Here is a 14441-nt window from a genome sequence, read left to right as displayed (position 1 = left end):
CCAGCAAAGCCGTGGAGGCCATTTACCCGATATGCTATTCCATCCATAACCCTATACTGTATACTTTATGAATCAATAAAAAATTTACAATTTTTAATTATAAACCTGTGTTTTCTACCAAAATTACTTCTTGAGTGAATTTTGGGACACCCTTTATGATTAACTGTAATGGCTTACGATTGAAGTGAATACAGGTGAGGAAGGAGCAAAACCTTATAGCCAGAAAGGGCGGCAGATGTTTCCACAGGTGAGTTTGGCCAGTCCACAGTTACAGGTGCTGACAGGCGTGCTGATTAGTATTGAAGGAAGATAAATAACGATTATGCCAAAAAAGGCAATGAGCAGTCAGTCATTTATTTTTCCCAATCTCAGCCCTCTTACAATTTTTGTAGAATATGTTTGCGCTTTTGAAATCTAAAAAGGAAAACCAAAATTCTCATTATTACCCATGCCTCAAGTTAGGAATTTTCTTCTTGTAATTTTTCCTTTCTTCAGATTTGGTTAAGTGGAGGCAATGCATAGGGGGTATTGTTTCCTTAATTTGGGTTGTGATTCAGGAGGAGGAACATAGAAGGTAGAGTGAAACCTAGGGCCTCGTGGAAATTTTTGATGAAGTAAAGAGCCCAGAATAATCAAGTGGTTTCAGGTAAACTTTAGTAGCGAGACAAGATGGAGAAACAAAAGAGGCAATGACAACTGGTAATTGGAGGTCCCAGAAAAATTGAGAAACGGGGCCTCGGACCATAGGAAGAATCAGGATACTCCTGGCCTTCAGCACGGACGTCTCAGGGTCTCTGGCTCGTGCTGCTGAGCCGTTATCTTTAGGCTGTGTCACCAGCACCTGAGCCATGTGGAGACAAAGGCTGCGCCTGCTAATCCCAAGTCCTGTATGAATTCTGTTCAGTTTTGCAGAATTCTGGGCATTGCTTCAGTTTACTCTGTCATTCATTGAATAATAAACATAGAGCTTGTTTTTAATGTTGTTTGCTACATAGTTACCACTTTACACCTGCTCATTGGATCTTAAAAAAAATTATAACTACCATTACACTAGTTCATTGGTGACCAAACAGAGCTGATAAAGGAGAATGATCTGAACATAGTCATGGTAAAAAGGGACAAATAATGGACACTGCATTCCTTCTGATGAGTTTGTAGGTTTCCTTGAAATTGGAGAAGTGTTTTAATTATAAATTTCCAAGTGCAAATTTTGTAATCATCACTTGGAGTCATAATTACAAGTTTACTGGTATATCTCCAGGTTATATTACACCACACCTCATGTTATACTTCTTTACAGTGAAGTTTTACATATTTACTGTGGGTATATCTGAAAGTCAGATGTCCAGGTCAGCAATGAGAACGATGTGGCTGGACCCAAAATACTGTTAGAACTTTCTGTACGCTCAGCTGCCACTTCCTTAGTGCCGTGACCTACTGGGACCATCCTCCCCTAGCGATTGGCAGTCCTGGCACCGTCTGAAACAATGTCCATGATGTTTTAGGAAGCCGTGTCCTTCGAGGATGTAGCTGTAGACTTCACTCAGGAAGAGTGGGCCCTGCTGGACACACCCCAGAGAAAACTGTTCACAGAGGTGATGCTGGAGAGCATCAGTCATCTGGTCTCGATTGGTGAGTCTCTTCATATGTACTGTGCATGTATGTATTTATTCAGTCTACACATATGTCGAAAAGCTTTCCCATTTCTTATTCCAAACTTTGTCTTGATCCTTTCATGTCTTCCAACTACCTTATGGTCAGTAATTTTCTTTACTTTTTACTTTTATTCAGCTTGTAAGCATAGTAGAATATAATCTTCCTGACATAATTTCATGTCTCCCTTGCCTCCTCAATATCCAACTCTCACACAGTGGTGGGAACTCACATTTGTTTTTTAAATACTCACCAGAGGATATTTTTCCCACTGATTTTTAGAGGTAGTAAAGGGGATGGGGGGAGAGGAGGAGGGAGAGAGACTCATTAAATGGCAAGTGAGTCTCACATCAATGTGAGAGAGAACGTCGATAGGTTGCCTCCCTCACATGCCCCAATCAGGGCCTGGGATTGAATCTCCAGCTGAGGTACATGCCCTTGACCTGGAAGCCTTTGGTCTGAGGGCCAGTGCTCCAACCACTGAGCAAACTGGCCAGGGCAGAAACTCACTGTTTCTGAATGTGTAAGTAAATCTATTACTTAAAATGTATAAATGTTTATTTTGCTGCAGGTACTGTTAGATCAGAACAAAGTATTAAAAATAACAAGACACTGTTTTCCAGAACTTAGATTTTTTTTTCTGGTAGAAGTTGTATTTGGCCATAATAGTCAAGCACTGTGAAAACTTATATTTTCTCACTGAATGAAAATATTCATGATTCTACAGTCTGTCTTTGAACTTGGGCATGGGCATCAGCAATGATATGTCTTTAATATCTCCTGGGACAAGTTTAAGAAATGTCATTGGCTGACTACCCATGTTACTTTCAGTGTACTCTTTCCTGGGCTGATTTTCAGATGTTATCTTACTTTTCTCATTTAGTTGACCCTGTTTTGATCACCATGTACTGTTGTCAGCACAGAACTCAAAATCCATGTATCATTTACATACAAACAGGCAGCCAGCTCTACAAATCATACGTGATTTCCCATTTCAAGGAGGCACAGCCACTTTCAAGAGAAGGGATTGGTGTTCTGCAAGGCCCGAGTCCAGGTGAGCACCAGAGGCTGTGCTTCAGGAAGAGAAAGAGCCTTGTCGGTAAGTAAGTGGGCCCTAAGGGTGACTAGTGGAGATATCTGAGGTTAGTGATGTTTTGTAAAACGTAGGAGACAAATTCTTGAGATGTCATTATATTTTGCAGGTAGTAACTTCTCTTCAAGTGTCTGTCATTATCTTTAACTTCAGGGAACGTTATATTCATGTACTTATCCCCCCACCCCCAGATCTCCATAGCTGGAGTTGAGCCCTATAACTCTATCTCGGCACCCCCACCACCCTGGAGCACTCTGATCATGCCTTCATGGTTGACAGCAAGGCCATCTGTAATATCTGTGGGAGAAACCTTGATATTGAGCGCCCAACCGACACTAACCTTAACCACCTAATTAGCCAGATTGTGTCTTCCATCATGGCTTTCCTCGAGTTTGAGGAGGCATTGAAAGTTGATCTTACAGAATTCCAGACAAACCTGGTGCCACAACCCCAATCCTCTTTCCTCTGGCCACATAGGCCCCTGTCATCTCTGCTGAGAAAGCCTGCTATGAGCAGCTTACTGCAGTGGAGATCACCAGTGTGTGCTTTGAGCCAGCCAACCAGATGGTGAAATCTGACCCTTCCTTGGTAAATGCCAGGCTTACTGCCTTTTCTCATTTGGTGACGTAGTTCCCAAAGATGTTAGTGCTGCCATTCCCACCATCAAGACCAAGCATACCATCACCTCTGTAGATTGCTGCCCCACTGGTTTCTGAGGGTGCATTAATTAGCAACCTACCACTGTGATGCCTGGTGGAAATCTGGCCCAAATTCAGTGAGATACGTCCATGCTGAGCAATGCCACAAAACACCACAGCCGTTGCTGAGGCGTGGGCTCTCCTGGACCACAGTTTGACCTGTTGTATGCCAAGCATGCCTGTGTTCACTGGCATGTGGGTCATAGAGTGGAGGAAGGAGAGTTTTCTGAGGCCCAGGAGGACGCGGCTATCCTTGATAAGGACTGTGAGGAGGTTGGAGGATTTAGTGCTGAGGACGAGAATAAGAGGAATAGTATTAACTTGTCTGCTGTCGTTTTATACTCCATTGTCTTGGGACTGTCTTATTTTGTGAAACCATCCATTGTGTCTGACTTATCAATAAAAGTGATGTGTTTATGTGTTTTTTTAATTCAAAAAATGTCCCTTTTCATGGACCTATTCTATGAATATGTCCCTCTCTTTTCCTCCCCAACTTGCCATCTTCATTTTATTTTTCTCATATTCTAGTCCAGAAAATGTCAGTTGATGTCTGTAATGTGTTTTTCCTTAGCGTATTCCTTACTTTGATGTGCTTTCCCATTTATGTGTTAATATTTAAAACAAATGGGTTGTGGGTCTCTTCAACACTTTAATCTCCCTAATAATTCTCCCCGCCCCAGTCATTTCAGAAAGGAGAGATGATTTTAAAAAACAAGAAATATTATCCACTCAACATTTTCACAAGAAGGACACATCCCTGATCAGTGCAGTGGTAAGCTTTATCGGTGTAAACCTGTTCTTCCAAATAAAGAACTGGAAATTAAATAAGTTATGAGTTTGGCTTAATTACCTAACTAATTAAAGTTGGGATTAAGGGCTCTCACAGCAGAGAGTTTTGTTAGTTGGGTTTTAGGGAAGAACTTAAACTGAAGTCAAAACCATAACCTGAGGTCTTATAAAGAGACAATTGTGCCCTAGCCAGTTTTGCTCAGTGGGTAGAGCGTTGGCCTGTGGACCAACCAAGGGTCCTGGGTTCTATTCCAGTAATGGCCACGTACCTCAGTTGCAGGCTCCTCCCTGGCCTGGTCAGGGTATGTGCAGGAGGCACCCAATTGATGTGTTTCTCTGACATCAATATTTCTCTCTGTCTTTTCCTTCTCTCTTCCACTCTTTCTAAAAATCAAAGGGAAAATATTCTCAGGTGAGGATTAAAAATAAGAGAGACAATTGTATAATTCTGGCTCATATACCCAGTCTTTGAAGCAGAGTCTATAAAAATTAATCAGATATTTCTGCAGTTGGGATACCACAAAAGAAAATAATCTTTATGCACGTGGTTATATAACTAATAGGAACAATTTTGAATGGAATCTACTGGTATCACAGAATGATTACTCTAGAATTTATATGTAGAGAAATGAATGAAGGAATGAATACTTATGGATAAACCTTTAACAGTCTCTCATTTCCTTTGAAAAAGCAGAGATTTTACACTCAAGAAGAGCCTTTTGAATGTAATGATTTGGGAGAAAAGTGGTCTGAAATCTTAACATTGACTCGGTGCATGATACCTCACATGGCAAAGAAACCTCATATGATACAAGAATTTAGAAAAATGATCAATTACTTTAATCATCATAAACAAATCGATGCTAGAAATAAATTGTTTGAATGTCAACATGGGAATGCTTTGATTCAACTCACAGCCTTTAGACAACACAGTAATACTCAAAATGGAGAGAAGTCATTTGAATGTCATGTATGTGGGAAAGCTTTTGGTAACAGTTCTAACTGTAGACGACATGAGATTATTCACACTGGAGTGAAACCACATGGATGTCATCTATGTGGAAAGGCCTTCACTCATTGTTCTGACCTAAGAAAACATGAAAGAATTCACTTTGGAGAGAAACCATATGGATGTCATCTGTGTGGGAAAGCCTTCAGTAAAAGTTATAACCTTAGCCGACATGAGATGATTCACACTCGAAAGAAACCACATGAATGCCATCTATGTGGGAAGGCCTTTACTCAGTATTCTGACCTTACAAAACATGAAAGAACTCACTTTGCAGAGAAACCATATGGATGTCATCTATGTGGGAAGACATTCAGTAAGCCTTCTTACCTTAGACAACATGAGAGAACTCACAATGGAGAGAAACCACATGAATGCCATCTATGTGGGAAGGCCTTCACTCATTTTTCTCACCTTAGAAAACATGAGAGAACTCACACTGGAGAGAAGCCATATGAATGTCATCTGTGTGGAAAAGCCTTTACTGATTCTTCTGTCCTGAAACGACATGGGAGAACTCATACTGGAGAGAAGCCATATGAGTGTCATATATGTTGGAAAGCCTTCACTGATTCTTCTGTTCTTAAACGACATGCGAGAACTCACACAGGAGAGAAGCCATATGAGTGTCACCTCTGTGGGAAAGCCTTCAATCACTCTTCTGTCCTTAGACGACATGAGAGGACTCACACTGGCGAGAAACCATATCAATGCAATATATGTGGGAAAGCCTTCAACAGAAGCTATAACTTTGGACTGCATAAGAGAGTTCACACTGGAGAGAAACCATACAAATGTTATCTATGTGAAAAAGTCTTCAGTAAATATTTTAACCTTAGACAGCATGAAAAAACTCACACCGTAAAGGTTATAAATGTGGGAGATTCACTACCCGTTGATTCAGACTCTAAACACCCTTGAAGGACTCACGTTGGGGGAAAAGGCAGTTTGTAATCCATGTGGAAGAGCCTTTATTCATCCTAATTTCATTCAATTGAAGTTAAATAAAAATAGGGAGAATCCATATGTATGGCAGCCACTTGACAAACTCTATACACATTGGGCTGACTCAGAGAAAAACTTAAAGCAGCGAATGTGTTGGGATCTTTATTACACAGTTCTGTTTTAAAAAATGGCTTGGTGGATGGAGTTAGAGGGGCATGGTGCCAGCAGAGTGGCAAGGGGTGAGCTGGCAGAGTGGGAGACTGCAGTGGGGCAAGGGCTGGGGAACTGTGATGAGGAGGTGGGGGCCTGCAGGTCCTCAGTACAGCAGAGTCTGGACTCCTGCCTGGACCAGGGGGCACTGCTGGCTAGAGCCACTGTCACCATACACATGGTGGCAGGGATTTCGGAGCACTGTGGTGTACCCCATCAGCTGCATCACTGAGTGACTTGGACTGGCTCTGAGTCTGACCTGGGGCTGACCGGACCCCTGGTTCCTGTCCTCAGTCAGGACTCAGTCTGAGAGCTGGAGACCACATGATCTCCTTCCTGGTTCCTGCCACCACCACCCAATTTGAATGATACTCCATGCCAGCAAGGTCTGGGCTGGAAGTTGATCTACATCAGGATCCAGAACCCATTTCTAAACATCAGTGAGATCTTAACCCCTTCCCCAACAATTTTTTTGTTAAAAACGTTTCTTTTTCAGACTAATTTTTTTTATTTTGGTTCTATATAGTATTTTTGATGCTGGTTATGAAAACAGTTTGTAACTCGTCTTCCTATAAACCATATTTTTTTACCATATTTTCTTAGTATACTCGTCGACGACTGAAAAAGAACATTTTGTGAAAACGAGTATACACGTTTCTGCCGGGGAAGGGGTTAAGTAACTCTGGAATGGGAATCTATTAGCCCAAGCACTTGATCTGAGCTGGGACTAAACAGGAATAGGGTGGGATGGGATGAGAATAAGTAAGTACTATTTTGATTAAGGTGAAGCCAACTGGCATGAAGCAGACCCTTAGTGGCCTGAGATGGTCTCTGAGCAAGTGCGTTTATAAGCTTCTTGCTGTGTTTTGCCTTAGGAGTGATGAGGCAGGAACCAGAATCTGGGGTTTCTCAGCTAGACAAAATATTTAGTTCATCTAACCCAGTGGTTGGCAAACTCATTAGTCAACAGAGCCAAATATCAACAGTGTAACGATTGAAATTTCTTTTGAGAGTCAAATTTTTTAAACTTAAACTATATGGGTAGGTATGTTGTCATTAACTTAATTAGGGTACTCCTGAGGCTTAGGAAGAGCCACACTCATGGGGCCAAAGAGCCGCATGTGGCTCACGAGCCGCAGTTTGCCGACCACGGATCTAACCCATGAATGAATGGAGGAGTCAGATCAGAGGAAGTCTATGTATGTAGTCAGTGCAGGAGTGCCTCTATTTATAATTTATCCTTCACACAAATTAGCAAACTGCAGAGGAGAAAAATTCTAGCTCTGTAATCATTGTGCACTATTCAACTTAGCACCAGTCTTGGTGAGCACAAAAAAATTTAATGTCAGTTAACTGCTAAAACAAGAAATAAATGGAAAAAATCCAATAGCAGGTAGGCAAAAGCCTCTTTAAGCTTAACAGATAATTTGGAAAATTCTATGGAAAGTGGTGAAATGTTACTTATTAATCAGCACTTGTAAAGCAGGTGAGGATTCACATTATTGAATATTCAGTGTAACAAATGATGGAATCTTCAGTGACTTCTCATTGCTTGGCACTGGTTATCTCACTGAGAAGGGATAAACTTTTAGATGGATTTCACATTAGAAATTTTAGACTGGCTAAAATTATTGGACCATTAAGCAAACAATTCAGCAAAATATCCAGAATTTTACCAAAGACTTCTTCCTGAAAACGTAAGATAAAATTCACAATTGTGAAACACTCTGGGAGTGTAGAATGCACAATTTTGGTAGAAATAATATGGTCAAACTAAAATGATTAGTACTGAAAAAATGAAAGTCTTAATTGGTAAAAATTAAGCAGGTTTTTTAAATTCGTTTGCTTACACTGGTATAAACACATGTATTCGGGTGAGTTATAAAATATTAAACGTGAGTTAAAATATAGAGGATACAAAACCATATTCTAACTGTATTATTAATGTTATATTTATTGAAATTTTAAATGAAAATGATTTACCTCTATTTTTACATATAAAATGTTTAAATCAGAATTTTGACACCCTAGCCACTTAGTCTCAGTGGAGAGAGTGTCAGCCTGTGGACCCTTTGTCCTGGGTTCGATTCCAGTCAGGGGAACATATTTTAGTTGCAGGTTTCTCCTCTGCCGGGGCACTGGTCAGGGCGCATGCAGGAGGCAACCAATCCATGTGTTTCTCCCACATCAATGTTTCTCTCTGTCTTTCCTTCTCTCTACCACTTCCCTAAAAATCAATGGCAAAATATCCTGGGGTGAGGATTAATTTTTTTTTAAAGAATTTTGATGATAATAATGACATAAAAATTCTCCACAGTGAAAAACATGGAATCCTTAAATGGAAAAACATTAAAACCTTGGTGGTTTCTCATAGGAACCTGCTTTAATTATCTGCACTTCCCTAATTTTTTGTGGGTGCAATTGTATCAGACAACCACAAGTAGATCCTTTCTCATGACCTGTCTCTTTTACCATATGGTACTGCTGGCCCTGATGGAAATCACACCTTTTGTTCCTCTGCCTCGTATTTCTCCCTTACTGCTGAAGTGTGAAAAGCCCGGTGTCAAAGCTCACATAGGCATAGCCAGGCTCTCCTTTAATGCTTTCAGGAGGCATGTGGTTCTTATGTGATCCACATAGAGGTGTGTTTCCTTAGTGTGTGTGTGTGACTTAGAGGGTATAGGCCTTTATGGCCTCTGTGAAAGTAAGTGTTCACTATGGAAGGTCCACATGTGATTGAACATTGTTGTTTTACATGTCGTCATTTGGACTGTGTGTTAAGGTTTGCCTGTGTTGAAAGGGTTGTGTGATAAGTGTTGGCTCAGTGTGTGTTGTCATTACCTTTCAGAGGGTGTCTGAGGTGAGAAGCATTGTCTACCCGGCATCAGTCAACAGTCATCACCCTTGGAGCACCCGTGAAGTCACGCCCATGGGCCCTGCCAGGATTAGAAGTGGGAGGGACCAGGTAATCCAGGGTCTGAGTGGTTCAGAGGTTAGGGACCTGTGGATATCAGTGATTGTGGCACTGACTGGGGCTAAAGATTAGGGACTGAGTCACAAAGATCGATGGTAGAAAGCCTGGTAAGTTTGTCAATTGAAGATGCTAAGTTCTCCACAAGTGGGGAGAACTAAAGCCATTTTGAAGCAACAATCCCAAGGCAAACATGGGAGGAATGAGGGACAGACACAGAAATGCCCGGAGTCGGTCAGAGGAGGCATAAGCCTACTCATTCTGACTACACCTTTCAGGGTCCCACCCTACGAGGCCCGAATCTATTAGGCTGAAGCCCCACCCTGCTTCTGCTCATTTCAGGGGGAGGCCCCTCTCTGGCCACACCCTTACTGACTCAGGCTTGTCTGCTGCCAAGCAAAGTGGAAAAACCAGGGGGGCTCTCCTTGCCCATGGTGAAGAGCAAGAAGACTGAATGTTGCTAATGACTCATTATCTCTGCAAAGATTGGGTTGTCAACCAAGTGACCTCAGATTCTATTTCATGAAATGATTGATCAGTTCAGTGACTCTCTCAGTTTGGCAGATCAACACCCATTGTGCATATTTACCCCTTAAGCCCCCTGTATCAGATTGTAGAATTGGAGAAGTTAATGGGAAATAAAAAGTAGGTACTAATAGAGTTTATATATTTTAAGTTACTGTTGTGGTAGAAAACGGCATTGATAAGCCTTGTACAATGGCAGTCGGTGAAAGTAGCTGACCTCTGGTGTAATGGAGGACTCACCGGACGCCAAATGGCAACATGGGCAACTACACTCTGGTACACATCCCACAGGGAAGGAGCTCTGGTCTCTTTTCCCAAAGCCTGCACACTCCAGCTGTTTTTGGATAAAGAGACATAAGGGAAAACAGTCACAGATGAATTTCATAGACTCACCCTAATCACACAAGCATTAAACCTAGTGCAGCGGTTCTCAACCTGTGGGTCACGACCCCTTTGGCGGTCAAACGGCCCTTTCACAGGGATTGCCTAAGGCTATCCTGCATATCAGATATTTACATTATGATTCATAACAGCAACATTACAGTTATGGAGTAGCAACGAAAATAATGTTATGGTTGGGTCACAACGTGAGTAACTATTTAAAGGGCCAGAAGGTTGAGAACCACTGCTAGTGCCTTCCCTGGGACACCCCCAGCCTTCATCTTGATTGGCTTCAGCAAACAAAAAGTTAAACATCTGATTAAACAGTGGAGAACAAGGCCATTTTCAAGGATAATTTGAAAATATTCTTCGTTTATACATGTTTGTTATTTCAGTTCACTTTTAGGAAACATACTTTTTTAAAGAATATATTGATTTCAGAAAGGGAGAAAGATCAATGAGAATCATTGATCTGTCTCCTGCATGCCACCCCACTGGGGATCAAGACCACAACCCAGACATGTGCCCTGACCAGGAATTGAACCATTAATGGAATAACATAGAAAAATCATACTATTGTCCCAAAGATACAGCAAGTCATTTGATAACAGTATTTATGTATAATAATAGTAATAAAATCTCTTAAACTAGGAATAAAAAGAAATGTACTTAATCTGGTAATGAATACTTATAAAAACCTACCACAGACATTCTTTGTATTGGTCAAATATCAGAAAGCACCTTTTTTGAGAACAGGGTCTCCTTTTTTAATAAAAGATAAGATTGTGAGAGGAAAGGGGGTGTGAGAATGAAGTAACGGGCGTGTAATGAAATCTACCGTGGCCCATCCTGAATAGCCCAGCTGTAATTCCATAGAACTCCAAGCCCATAAAGCATCAGGAGACAGTAATGTGTGCATCTTAAGATTATCAGGACCACACATTCCCACATGTCAAATTCTGCATCCCTGCTCCTTGTCAGATCCTGTGTCTTGGTTTAAGGTTTGGAAAATAAGGTCACTTTTCCAATGGAGAGTAATGACTAAGGTGGTTTACTGGGGACTTGGCAGAGGCCATTGCCCTGAACTCAGCAACGCTTTCAGGGACAGACCCTGGGAAGTGGTAGAGGCAACCTGGGCTTCCTGGGCCAGTGGGTTCCCACTCACCTCTGCAGAGCCCTGTCCTCAGGGCCGACCGCCCTTCACTAGGGAGGGACGTTAGGAAAGATGCGGGGGGATGCTGTCACTCAGAAGGTCTGTGTTGAGTAAAGATGGTTTTAGACTTTAATCCTCTCTCTCACCAAGTTACTTAGCACCTCGAGACATTCTGGATAAGCTTGTTTGCTAGGACCATGACCTCTCCCCGCTGTCCACCGTGACCTCTCTCCACTGCCACCGTGACCTCTCCCCGCTGTCCACCCCTTGCACACACGCCACTCTTAAGATGAACTCTCAGATTCGCCTCAGGCCTCAGTGCGTGGTCAGAGCCAAGATTCAAGGCCACATGAACGGTCTCCAAAGCGTGCACTCTTACCTAGGGTCTCAGTCAGTACAGCTGCTGTAACAAACACTCCGGCAGCTCGTAGACAACAGAAATGCATTTCTCATGGTTCTTGAAGCTGAGACCTTCAAGATCCAGGCGCTTGCGGATCAGGTGTCCATGGAGCCGGCCTCCTGATTAACAGTTGGCATCTTCCACTGTGTCCCATGGGGAGGGGGGTTCTCTGTGGCCTCATCTACGAGGGCACCAGCCCCGTTCATGCCGGCTCTGCCCCCCTGACCTGAGCACCTTCCAAGGCCTGACCTCCAAGTACCATCTCCTTGAGGGTTTGGTTTCCACGCTTGAGTTAGGGGGCCACACACATGCAGACTGCAGCAGCCATTACACAGTTCTGCCTCCTGTGGGGGCTGACTCAGGCAACACTGTCCACTCTCCTTTTTGCCCACACGTGGGAGCTCTAGAGTGAGCCGGGCATCCCAGAGCTGTTCTTTGTGACCCAAGTACTTCCTTTATATACCCATCGATACGTAGATATGTGTGCCGAAAACCAGGGCACAGTTCAAATTCCGAAATAGATGATGCTGATCAGTTATTCGTGGAGGAAGGGAGATCTGTAAGTCCAATGGCTAGTAGAGCTCCACAAATTTTAAAGAAAAATTAAGATAGCAGCATAGTTTCAAAAGAATGTGTGTAACTTCGTAAACCAAAAATCCTTCACGTTTTTGTGTTTGCTGGTTAAAGTTTGCTGCTGGTTGGTTCTCATTGCCTGTCTATGGTATTCATATCCAGAATTGTTTTCCTTTTAGCTTTCCATCTGATGAATACAGGTATCATCTACTTTTATAAAAACTGCTTAATTAAATATTTATATTCTATATTATTGGGACACCAACTCTGTATTAAGATATTATCATTAACTGTTTTCACTTTGTCTTACAGAATGCCAATTTATTTCCACAATTTATAGCATATAAAACCTAAAGACAGAGGAATGACAAAAGTTCCTATAACCTAGGCACAAAGCACTTGTGATTTTATACTTAGAGGTGTATAATAAGTGAACTAATCTAATAAAAGACAAAAAGGTTAATTAACTGTACCTCGGACATGCCTCCCATTGGCTAATCAGGGCAATATGCAAATTAACCACCAACAAATATGGCAGCTAATTTGCATACTGCTGGCAGGGCGGGGCAGTGCCAATCACCCCACAGTCCCCACCCTCATCCAGCCCTCCCATGGGGTACCCAGGGCTAGCGGGCCTGGTGGGCAGGACTGCAGCGATCCAGCACCTGCCACAGTGTCCCCTGTGCGACCAGACCAGGGCGGCCAGGAGGGTGATCCAATCCGGGGCGGGTAGGTCGCAGACATGCCCAGCAGCCTCTGTCAGTGCCTCAAGCCCCTGCAGCAGCAGCAGCGGCAGCGGCAGTAGCAGTAGTTGTGGCGGCAATGCACACCCTACCCGCCCAGGTGTAAGCGGCCCCAAGTGGGCAGTGCATTCCATCAGCCGACCGCTGGGTGCACACGCATTCAGGTGAAGTCACCGGCGCCTGCTTTCCCACAGGCCTGTGCGCCCAAGCAGCTTGGGGGCTCAGGCCTGTGGGAAAGCAGGCCCCATGAGCTGGTGATCCCAAAGGCCTGATAGCCAGTCATTGGAGGCAGTGTTGGGACTGGGGACTGGTTAGCGGGCAAAACATGGCCCTGATTGGGCCAGTCACTATGATGCCCACTGTAGCCAGCCAACCGCCTGATCAGGTGGTGGGGCCAGCAGCCAATCTCACAGCCCCTCTCCACTGCAGGCCTTCCCCTGATCAGACTCTCCGCTCCACATCAAGAGCAGGGCGCACAGAGCCTGGACCCTTCCTGGAAGCCCCAAGTCCCTGGGGTTGAGAATTCTGATGGCCCTGCCCAGAGTGTAGAGGTGCCTGAGGGGCAGGGACAGGGACCACAGGCCTCCAGGGAGCACTGCAGAGTTGGCAATGAGAGGAAAGGGCCTGAGAAGGGGGAGAAGGTGAAGCCAGTGGACATCAGCCCAGAATCCAGCCCTTCCCTCCAGAGGCAGCAGGATCTAAACCCAGAACCCCAGCCTGAATTGGAAGAGCCTGAGGGAGCTTCAGGAAGCTCTACGCAGAGCTGCACATTGAGAACAAGAGACTTCGTGAGGCCCTGACCCAGACCACGCTGCGGCTGGAGCAGCTCAAGGTGGAGCTGGGGCGTGCCATGCAGAGGCAAGAGCACTTTGCAGAGAGGCCGGTCATCCTGGAGCTGGCGAGATTTGAGTGCAGGGCCCTGGAGTGCAAGGCTGCTGAACTGGAAGAGGAGCTGAAGGGCCTGTCCAGCCTCCGAGCTGACGACCAGCACCTCAAGGATGAGAATGTGGCCCTGATCTGCATCATCAGCAAACTGTCCAAGTGACCCCGGAGGACTTGCACCTGCACTCGCATTTATACAGCTGCTTTTGCCACATGCACCCCTTCCCTGTGTGAACACGACTGACAGGGCTGTCGAGGAGTCTCTGAGAAGCCATTACATCCCTTGAGATCTCTAGGCTGTGAGGGGAGGACAGAGCCCCCAGGAGCCGAGGGGGCCATCTGAGGCCAGGATGGAGACAGGAGGCTGAGCCAGGTAGGGGGCCCAGGGCTGCAGGCAGGACCAGACAGGAACTGAG

At 44.0% G+C, this 14441-nt stretch overlaps 1 protein-coding gene across 8 annotated transcripts in view; it reads left to right on the top strand.

The window, feature by feature from the left end:
- ZNF596 (zinc finger protein 596) overlaps positions 1–9995 on the top strand; it is a 14343-nt gene extending 4348 nt beyond the window's left edge. For 2 of the 8 annotated variants that reach the window (XM_015569752.1, XM_015569751.1), the window contains 4 exons: positions 1506–1632; positions 2612–2752; positions 4125–4216; positions 4925–6266. In XM_015569752.1, the coding sequence (XP_015425238.1) occupies positions 1506–1632; positions 2612–2752; positions 4125–4216; positions 4925–6163 (1599 nt within the window). In that variant the 3' untranslated portion in view covers positions 6164–6266. Of the gene's footprint in view, positions 1–1505; positions 1633–2611; positions 2753–4124; positions 4217–4924; positions 6267–9245 lie in introns of those variants that run through there. The other 6 variants (XM_015569756.1, XM_006772640.2, XM_006772644.2 and 3 more) reach the window with 6 other exon arrangements.
- Positions 9996–14441: the final 4446 nt, after the last annotated feature.

This window comes from Myotis davidii, unplaced genomic scaffold (assembly GCF_000327345.1).
Source record: "Myotis davidii unplaced genomic scaffold, ASM32734v1 scaffold184, whole genome shotgun sequence".
In the NCBI taxonomy this organism is placed as follows: domain Eukaryota; kingdom Metazoa; phylum Chordata; class Mammalia; order Chiroptera; family Vespertilionidae; genus Myotis; species Myotis davidii.
The sequence above is the reverse complement of the archived record's forward strand: the minus strand, read 5'-3'. Positions and strand labels throughout refer to the sequence as shown.